The sequence below is a fragment of the Gastrolobium bilobum genome, unplaced genomic scaffold (assembly GCF_033153095.1).
Source record: "Gastrolobium bilobum isolate Gb01-03AN ecotype WA unplaced genomic scaffold, APGP_CSIRO_Gbil_v1 utg13825, whole genome shotgun sequence".
Taxonomy (NCBI): Eukaryota; Viridiplantae; Streptophyta; class Magnoliopsida; order Fabales; family Fabaceae; genus Gastrolobium; species Gastrolobium bilobum.
Window position 1 is genome coordinate 75,856 of NW_026899556.1, and position 10,012 is coordinate 85,867.

General features: G+C 40.4%; 1 protein-coding gene across 1 annotated transcript; it reads right to left on the minus strand.

Moving 5' to 3' along the window:
• Positions 1 to 673: 673 nt before the first annotated feature.
• Positions 674 to 2,084, minus strand: LOC133291456 (serine/threonine-protein kinase PEPKR2-like). Its single transcript, XM_061489717.1, has 3 exons — positions 2,045 to 2,084; positions 1,148 to 1,444; positions 674 to 969 (listed from the first exon to the last, which is right to left on the minus strand). Exons 1-3 carry the CDS (start codon positions 2,082 to 2,084, stop codon positions 674 to 676), a joined length of 633 nt encoding a protein of 210 aa, XP_061345701.1.
• Positions 2,085 to 10,012: the final 7,928 nt, after the last annotated feature.

Genomic DNA, 10,012 nt, shown 5'->3' on the forward strand with positions numbered 1-10,012 from the left:
GGTTGAGGCTCTCTTTTTCTCCCTAATGTTTTTAAACAGGAAATAAAATGACAGTACTTTTAAGTTTTAAGAACTGTTCGATTGTTTGCATGTTAAATTAATATTATGTGGTTCAATTTCAGGACATCCATGGATATCTTTCTACACAGAACGTACATTGAAGATCCTGCCCGTTGAATCAAAGTTGAAGCACCAAAATGGAGCTGCTTCCCACAACTTTGTTGCTGCACCTGAACCTAGGTTAGGAAGAAACAGGATGGATGATGGGTTCCTTAATGAGGTTTCAAGCCTTTCAATGCTTTTTCTTATATAATTTGACGATATTCATTTTTTTTTCTTACTAGTTCATTATTTTTCTTACCTAATTTGACCATGTTGATTTTTTTATTCCATAACATGTAATTTGTTATTCCCATGGGATTGGCGGTATCAGATTGATCAAAGTTAAGAGCAATATTAAAAAAAAAACTTTTTGCATAATGTGGTTCCGCCACTGATGGGCAAGAAAACAAAAAAAAACCGTCTAACGTCCAAAAGAATGGCTCCACACAATGGCGGAGCCAGAATTTAACTTTAGTTGGGGCAAAAAATTTGACATGTCAAACATTTATCATAATTACACATACCTTTTATTTTTTAATAATAGTAAGAAAAAAAAATGAATATCGTCAAATTATATAAGAAAAAGCATTGAAAGGCTTGAAACCTCATTAAGGAACCCATCATCCATCTTGTTTCTTCCTAACCTAGGTTCAGGTGCAGCAACAAAGTTGTGGCAAGCAGCTCCATTTTGGTGCTTCAACTTTGAAACCTCATTAAGGAACCCATCATCCATCCTGTTTTTTCCTAACCTAGGTTCAGGTGCAGCAACAAAGTTGTGGGAAGCAGCTCCATTTTGGTGCTTCAACTTTGATTCAACGGGCAGGATCTTCAATGTACGTTCTGTGTAGAAAGATATCCATGGATGTCCTGATTCATGTGAAAGGCAAAGATACTTTTCAACAAAACTTGGAAATTTCTAATTTTAATTATTTCAAGATTAAAAAACAAAAAATCAGACCAAATACAACTAGTCTTTGGTGTATTCATCATTGAGGAAGAGAGATAAAGCACGCTACAAAACATTAATAATCTATCATAAACTTACTAAGTACTTCATCAGCTGTTATCCTTGCTGAAATATCCCTTGTCAGCATTCTCCCAACAAGATCTCGTGCAGGTTTAGATATTGATTCCCACATCCCGGTTTGGAAATCTAGCTTGGAATTCTTAATAGCCTCAAAAACTGCTTCTTGTGAATCCCCTTTAAATGGAAGAACACCAACCAACAGAGCATGCAGGAGCACTCCAGCACTCCATATATCCGCCTTTTCTGAGTATCTACCCAACAACACTTCTGGTGCAACATATGCAGGGCTCCCAGCCAAACCCGTCAAGTCCTGACCTGCAATGCAAATTTCTAGACAATGAGGCTATGCATAAACAACATAAATGACTCATGTATGTATGTATGTATCTTTTACTTATGTGTGTGTATTTATATATATGTCAATTGAATTACTGATATTTTTAAATGCTTAAAAATTAAACAAAGTGACCTTAGAGTAGGAATGGTTAGCTTCAAACTATTATAAGCATTTTCTCTAGGACCTCTTATTCTTAGACCGCTAGCAAATTTAATTGAATATTGAACATAGTAAACTTAAGGGAGATGACCATCTGAACTCTCCAATTTTTACTCCTATGTACAGAACATTAGTAAAGTACAATTCAGTTGAAAGCTCATCATGATGAACTTCTTCAAACTTGGTAATTAAGGTCAAATGCTCTCTCTGCTCTTTCTGTTTCTTTTTCTCTGCGTCATGTGATCTTAATGAACATTGTCTTACTAGCTCAGATATTATTAAGGTGAACATGTGTGCCTGGTTTTCACTGTATCTGCTCTTTTTGTTTTCCTCCTCCCATTATCTGATAGATCACATATCCCCTCGGTCTACTTCCATGTGTATATAAATGTGTGAACTATTGATGCTCATCTTGATACCTGTTTCGCAAGTTACTTTCATAGTTTCATTTGCATACATGTAACAGGGTGTGACAATAATAATATATAATACTATTATTGTATTTTTTATTCTCTATTTGAGATCTATATGTAATAGACAAATAAATGGTGGCGACGAAAGTTTGCCTTTATGAGGTCTGGAACTGAGTAACGTTTCTGTTAATAAAACAATAACCATTTACTCAAACCACCCACACAAAATAAATAAAAATAAATAAAAAAATCAGGATTTCTGAGATACAGATACCATAATTGTTAATTTGTATGGCAACTTCTTTACGTAGGAAAAAAAGGATATTGCAGTTATATATATAATAATAATAATTTATTATTGCAATTCTACAGGGGGCATTGGCTGATATATCTGATATTATATATTATACAATATTGCTAGTTATATATCACTTGCGTTTACAAATTTGGGTGCTGATTTGGTTATTTGGTTTTGACTCAGGGAATCTGGAAGCACGCCTCACACTCGTGAATCCACACAAATGGAGTCTCCTTTCAAGTAAGGCGAGTCAAAGGGAGAACCATCGTGGAGAAACCCTTTGATGAACCTCCGATAATAACCTGCCAAACCTAAGAAGCTCCTCACCTCCTTAACTATCTTGGGCCTCTCCCAATCCAGCACGGCCTCAATCTTGTTGGGATCCACTGCAACTCCATCCGTTGAAATCACATGCCCCAGAAACTTGACTGATTTGAGCCAGAACTCACACTTAGAAGGCTTAGCATAAAGCTTTTTCTCCTTCAGCACTTGCAGAACAATCCTCAGATGCTCCACATGCTCCTCCTCAGTCTTGGAGTAAATCAGAATGCCATCAATAAAGACGATCACAAACTGATCCAGATACGGCTGGAAAATCTTGTTCATGTAATCTATGAACACTGCTGGCGCATTTGTGAGTCCAAAAGGAATCACCAAATACTCAAAGTGACCGTATCTCGAACGAAACGCGGTCTTAGGGACATCCTCCGGCTTCACCCGAATCTGATGGTATCCGGACCAGAGATCAATCTTGGAATACACGCAAGCACCCCTGAGCAGATCCAACAGATCATCAATCCAAGGAAGGGGATACTTGTTCTTGATCGTCACTTTGTTGAACTGCCTGTAGTCGGTGCACAATCGCATTGTCCCGTCCTTCTTCTTCACAAAGATGACCGGTGCTCCCTAAGGAGACACACTCGGCCGGATGAAATCTTTCGCTGAAAGATCCTCAATATGCTTCTTAAGCTCAGCCAACTCCGGTGGCGACATCCGATATGGAGCCAATGAAATCGGCCCCACACCAGGCAATAAATCAATGGAGAACTCTATCTCCCGCTGTGGCGGAAACTCAGGAATCTCCTCAGGAAACACCTCGAGGAACTCCCCCACCACAGGAATGCCAGTGATATCCTCATGTGTCACACTCACCAAACCTCCCAACATGACATACCCGAATGCCCCTACTCTCAAGGCCTTCCTAGCCTGCAGCAATGCAATATATGGCGAGGAACTAGCTGTGGAATCACACGGAGACATCACCACGCGCTTTGCACAACAATCAATCAGTGCATAGTTTCTAAACAACCAATCCATGCCCAGAATAATCTCCAAGTTGGCCATCGGCAATCCTATCAGATCCACCGAGAATTCACGGCCATCCCACTGAAACGCTACGTCGCGATGTATAGTGGTAGAATCGCAAATTTCTCCGGTGGCGGTAGTCACCCGCAACGGTGGAGAAAGCACATACATGGGCAACTCAAGCCCTAAAGCAATCGGGGTAGCAACAAACGAATGCGTAGCCCCGGAGTCAAACAATTCATCAACAGCAATACCACCAATAGACACAGTACCTCTAACAAGGTTCGGAGCGCGGTCCGACTGCTGCCTATCCAAGGTGTACACACGCCCAACTGAAGGTGGCACCGCAGGTGCCGAAGTAGAAGCCATTAGAACCATCTGCAAAGGAACTGCCTGAACAACTGCAGCTCTCGCCGTCGACGATGGACAGTCTCTAGAGTCCACACTGGAAACAGATCAGCTGACCTGAAGCACAACGACCAGCATGCTCCTTGCCGCACCCCGCACAGCTTGGAGTGGAAGGAGGCCTAGCAAAGCTCCCCTGCTGTGAAGCATTCCTCTTGAACTGACCAGGCGCCTGCCTAGTCGCCAACTGTTTACCTTTGCCCTTCCCAGTAAACTTCTTTTCCTTCCAAGAAGTAGGAGCAGGAGTGAACTAACAGTCCCCTTGGTCTCGTCGACCTTGGCCCTATTGGCCTTGCTCGCTATGCAGACATCCTCAATGTCCTTACACTGCTGAACCAGTGTGCCAAAATCCCCCGAAGCAGCTCCAGCAATATGCTCAGCAATCACCTCACTAAGTCCTCTGCGGAACTTAGCAGCCAGAAACATCGGAGTAGGAGGAACCATCCGGAAGTGCGCAAACTTCACCAGTTCATTGAACTTGACCAGGTACTCGTCAACAGACATCGAGCCCTGAACCAATCGATCAAACTCCCTCTGCTTCCTCTCCTGCGCATCGTAGGGAAAGTATCTGCCCAAGAAGCATTCCTCGAAGAATGGCCACGTCAAAACACGACCCTCCATCTCAAAAGCACGAGAGGTGTTCGTCCACCACTCATGGGCATCGCCTTCCAGCATGTAAGTCGAGAACATCAGCTTATGTGGGTCTGTACACTGCATGACCCGAAATATCTTGTCCAGCGATTCCAGCCATCTCGCCGCAGCAATAGGATCCAAAGACCCTTCAAACACAGGTGGCTTATGCTTCCTGAAAGCATTCAGCCGGCGATCTAACACATCACGATCCTCAGCAAGCTCTACAAGAGTCTCCCTTGTCTCAGCGACATGAGAAGCACTGCCAATGTGACTCAGGCTCTCATCCTGAACACTAGGTGGAGGCGGCGGCGACGGCGGTGGTGGCGGTGGTAACTGGCCTACAGCAGGACCAGCCCTCATCTCCTCCAACATGACTCTCATCATCATCATGTTCGCCATCTTGTTCGCCTCGAGGACATCCTCAGTGGTCCTCCGGTTCGCTTCACGAACCTCTTCTGCGGCTATCCGGTTCGCCTTGCGAACAGCATCCATCATTTCCGCGTTGACCAATCTAGTGGCCTCCTGATCGGCTAACCTATCCGCCTGCATCTCAGCCAATGCAGTCAGGATAGGATCGGGTTGATCCTCAGAAGTCTCTCGTGTTCTCCCGGACCTTACCATGACTCTACACAAGTTACACAAATTATGAGTTGATCAGGCCCATGCAATGTGATTACATATGCATTATCTTAATAAAATTCGACGGAGTAAACACACAAGACAGACACAGCAAAACATCCTAGCTATTGCAATACATACAGGCTTTCCCCTCGACCCATTGCTCTGATACCATAAATGTAACACCCCGTATATATCCGGTAATGTTATCATACTATCGTATTAAGCTGCGCTTAATTAAAAATTGTGGAATATCTTTTTCTTTTCAATTATGAAGTCATTATCATTACCAACTTGCTTATTAATCAATTAATAAAACATCGCATGTATGCAATTGCAATAAAACAGCTAACTGAAACACCTCATTAATTAAAATAACATAATATATGTCTCTAGTCACGAAACTACAACACGTAAACCGAACCAACTAGCAGTTTATACAACTCGACTCAAAAGTACTAACAACATAATGGCATGGACAACTCCCATGCTCACCCAAATAAGGCAACAAAGCCCAACATAAGTCTCAACTCAAAACATAAAGAGAAGAAAACATAAACTGCATCCCATCCAGTTATGACACCAATACAACATAAATATCATAATCAGCTAAGCTCTGGCCTCCTGCCGCCAGAGGCATCAGTCACCATACTACCTAAACCTGAAATAAGAATTCCCCAAACGTGGGGTGAGATCTCTAAACAAGAAATCTCAGTAAGACAAGGGGTCCTCAAGGATCTTCCACCCGAAGCTCACTTACATGTGCAATATAAGTTGAAAAGCAGTTCATCAATATCATTTCTAAAATAGTGCAAGCAGCAGATAATCATGTCATGTGTGTCAATTCTATTATACTGGCCAGAGAAATGCAGGATTTATATACGTCTAATACCCACAAATAGTGCAAGATGCTACTTGCATCCACCCCGGATCACCGTCTTGTATGCCACATACTCAGGCTTACCGTCAAGATGGAACAACACATGCATATTAAAAGCCATTATCACATAAAGCTCAACAACATTTCATATATCAAAAACATGTAACACAACATGCATATAACCATACCCCATGGGACATGGTGGAACCACAACATGGCTAAAACGAGGACACAAAAGCTTACCTTGCAAGCTAACACCCAAAGCCAAGAGTCCACAGCTCAAAGTCCAAACACAGCAGATTCACAATCTGTTATGGACCAATAATATATCAATAAACATGCACCGCAAGCATACAATATTAAGACACGCCTTTCCATTACGTTTTACGTCTTAAGGCTTCTCACAAGCCATAAGCCCTTAATCATATGAATCTGACTTATATCAATTAATTACAGAAGTTCAACTTCCTCAAACTAGGGCCGGATATGCAATATCCGGATATCTCACAGGCAATATCCGGATATCCAATATCCGGATATCACTCTGGCAATATCCGGATATCTAGATTCCCATATCCGGATATCAATATCTGGATATTCCACGGGCAAATATCTGGATATTTCGCGACAGAATGCAGTTTCTGCATTTCGCGAAGATATCCTTCCAAGGTTCCATTTTTAACACTTCCAGAAGCTTAAACATGCATCTTAAGGTTCATTGAGGTTCATATGACAGTTGGTTACTTGTTTAATTCATTAATCATGCCAAGACTTCATCTTTAAGCAAGAAAACTCAAGACCAAGGTTGGTACAACTTACCAAAGGTTCAAAACAGAGAAGCAAAGGCTCTTGGAGCTCAACACACTGCCTCTCCAAGTCTGACTTGAAGGGTACACGAAAATGCTACCAAAGCTTGGCCCTTTCAACACAAAGGGAGCTCCTTGGAGCTTCACAAGCCAAGAACAAGACTCTCACCACCTCCACTCAAGAGGACATCCCCTCCAACTCTCACAAACAGCAACCCCAACTCAGAACAAGGTCAACAACACAGCCCCAAAGCTACTCTCACTCACACCAAGTGTTTAGGAGAAGGATTTGTGAAGGAAGTTGCCTCAAAGCTCAAGAAATGGAAGAGGAAAAATAATGGAACAGTACTCAACAGCTGGCCAGCCCCAAACTCACGTAGAGAATGTGTTATGGCCTAAGTTTTGTGCTAACAAGCCTATATATAGCCACTTAACATTTAAACACACAGTATTAACTTTAATTGCTACGCTTAGCCTTTTAATCCCAAACTTTGGATTCTTAACCTACTCAATTTTACAAGAATTAACATATTTTTCTTATAATTTTCGGAGCACCTTTCTGGTACGCGCTTTTCATAGCCAGTACCAGTTTCTGGCACCAATTCTCATTATCTTGACTTGAAACTCGGTTTACAAGTCCTACATATTATTTTAGTAATTATCATGTACTTATTATAATTTTCCGGGATACTTTTTCGGTACACATTTATACCGACTAGCAGAACCGGTATCTGCACTTTTCTTCCGAAAAGCGACTTTCAGCATTCTTACTCACTTACTATAATTATTAGAGCCTCAACATAATTATTAGGGTCAATTATAGAATTATTTTCTAATTTCATATAATTAATTAATTAACTTCATTAATTAACTCCCAAATGGCAATGGTATGAGGTAATCATATATCATATTCTCGCTTTTTCATTTGATTGGCATAATTTGTTTGATTGGCATAATTCTATTTTATATGGCCACTTGGTAATAACCCCATGATTCAATAGTTAGGCCATATAAAAGATTCTTGATTAACATAAATATTTAATGATGATTGGGATAGTGCCCACATAAACCATATGTCGTCATCATACAATTGCATTTTTTATGAACATCTGGACCATTAAATGCAACGAAATCAATAACCACCTCGGGGGAAGATCCGTTGAAGTATGCAGCTTGTGGCACTATAGTCAATGTTTCTCTTATTCTAATTCTATTCTATTTATGGGTGAGATTCTCGAGCAAAAGCTAAAAACCTTTGCAAATAGGTCGGCTGCATAACATGTGGAGGAGCACTTAAAATTCTCAAATATTCCACATCAGCAATATGTTCTGCATCATGACCTAAAACAGGATCAGATTTCAATAGGAGTGAGAATAATATGTTGAAACTATGCCAATGGGCCCAAATCAAAAAGACCCGAATTGGTTTATGTTCCTCCAACTACAGGAATCCTTCTCTATTGCAAGCATGATGGTTACAAAATAACAGGGAAATATTCTTTTCCTTACTTTTATATCCCAGAATTTATTATCATGATTTTACTAAACATCTTGTTGGACCAAATTCTTATATGATGTGAAATTTCAACAAGCATTGATATACAAAGTGTATAATTATGCATTTGTCTAGTATTATATGTCGACAAAAGCAGGTCGGCAGATATTTTGAATATTATCATGACAAAAGAGTATCAGATTTCACCATGAGGCCGCGTTCCCTAAGTTTCATGGAGCATAGATGAAGATCAACAAAATTGGGGAGCATGGATCCTTCGTGATGGATGCTCAATCAAATCTGATAGAATGAATTATAGTCAACTAGTATTAATTATTGATTGATGCTAGTCAATTATTATTAATTGTTGATTGCAATTATTATCTGATTATACTTGGATAATTATTGATTGCTGATTGAATCAATATTATTGCTAATTTCCTTCTCCATACTTTATTATGCTGCATTTATTATTGCAAGGAATACTCAAACGAATGATGTGGAGATCCACTCAAATAAGATTTGGCTAGAAAGTCGAGTCACGGAAAAAATGGTCAATGATTCGGGCTTCAATTAAAGATAAAGTCTAATACAAGACTTATGCGAAAAATGCCAAGCTGAAAGAAAGGCTGAGGCACGAGAAGTCGGGTTCAGATAAAAAGGCACCGCAAAAGAAATGGGGCCCAAATTAAAAAGCCATGCAAGAAGAAGCAGCAATGCAATTCAAAGAGGCAAAATGTGTCTCCTTAAACATAACTCAACAAAAGAAGCCAAGTCAGAATGAAGACCGGCCCTTCGGGATATAAATGGTTTATTAAATGGAGTCAATCCATCATAAAAGTTGAAGACGGATATGGCGAGATCCAATCCGGGATAGAAATAAAGATCCAAGATGCAAATTGGAAATAAAATGAAGATGGATATGGTGAGATCCAATCCGGGACAGAAATAAAGATCCGAGATGCAAATCGAAAATAAAATGAAGACGGATATGGCGAGATCCAATGCGGGATAGAAATAAAGATCCGAGATGCAAATCAAAAATAAAATGAAGACGGATATGGCGAGATCCAATCCGGGATAGATGCAAATCCAGGATATAAAATGGAAGACGGATCCAAATTCGGGTTCAAATAAAAGAATAATGCATGCATGCAACATCAAGCCTGGCTCAGGGAAAACGGGAGGACGCTTTCGTAATCCAAACCAAACTAAGATTCAAGAGGGCAGATTGAAGCAAGTCATCATGATGCCTTCGAAATTGAAACTCAGGAAAAAAGCCGAGTTGAATATTATGAAACCACGATATACAAATCTGGGTTAAAGTAAAACGAGGGAACAAGTAAATACCTTCGTAAATATGGATCCTTGTGTTTATGATGCATCAACATAAATTTTGAGATACAAGCGCAATTTGTCATGCTGACTCTGATCATGCTGACTCTGATCAAGTCGAAATGCTCCGTACTAAGGTCGAAAGACCCAAGTGGGACATGTGACAATACTGCCTTTATCTTGGATAGTACCGGGTTAT

Excerpts from the sequence above, each read along its gene's own strand:
- LOC133291456 (XM_061489717.1), bottom strand. The coding sequence starts at position 2,084 with ATGTATGCAAATGAAACTATGAAAGTAACTTGCGAAACAG. Across the intron at positions 1,445-2,044 it reads GAAAGTAACTTGCGAAACAG|GTCAGGACTTGACGGGTTTG; the intron begins GTATCAAGATGA and ends TTTGCATTGCAG. Across the intron at positions 970-1,147 it reads AACAGCTGATGAAGTACTTA|GACATCCATGGATATCTTTC; the intron begins GTAAGTTTATGA and ends CACATGAATCAG.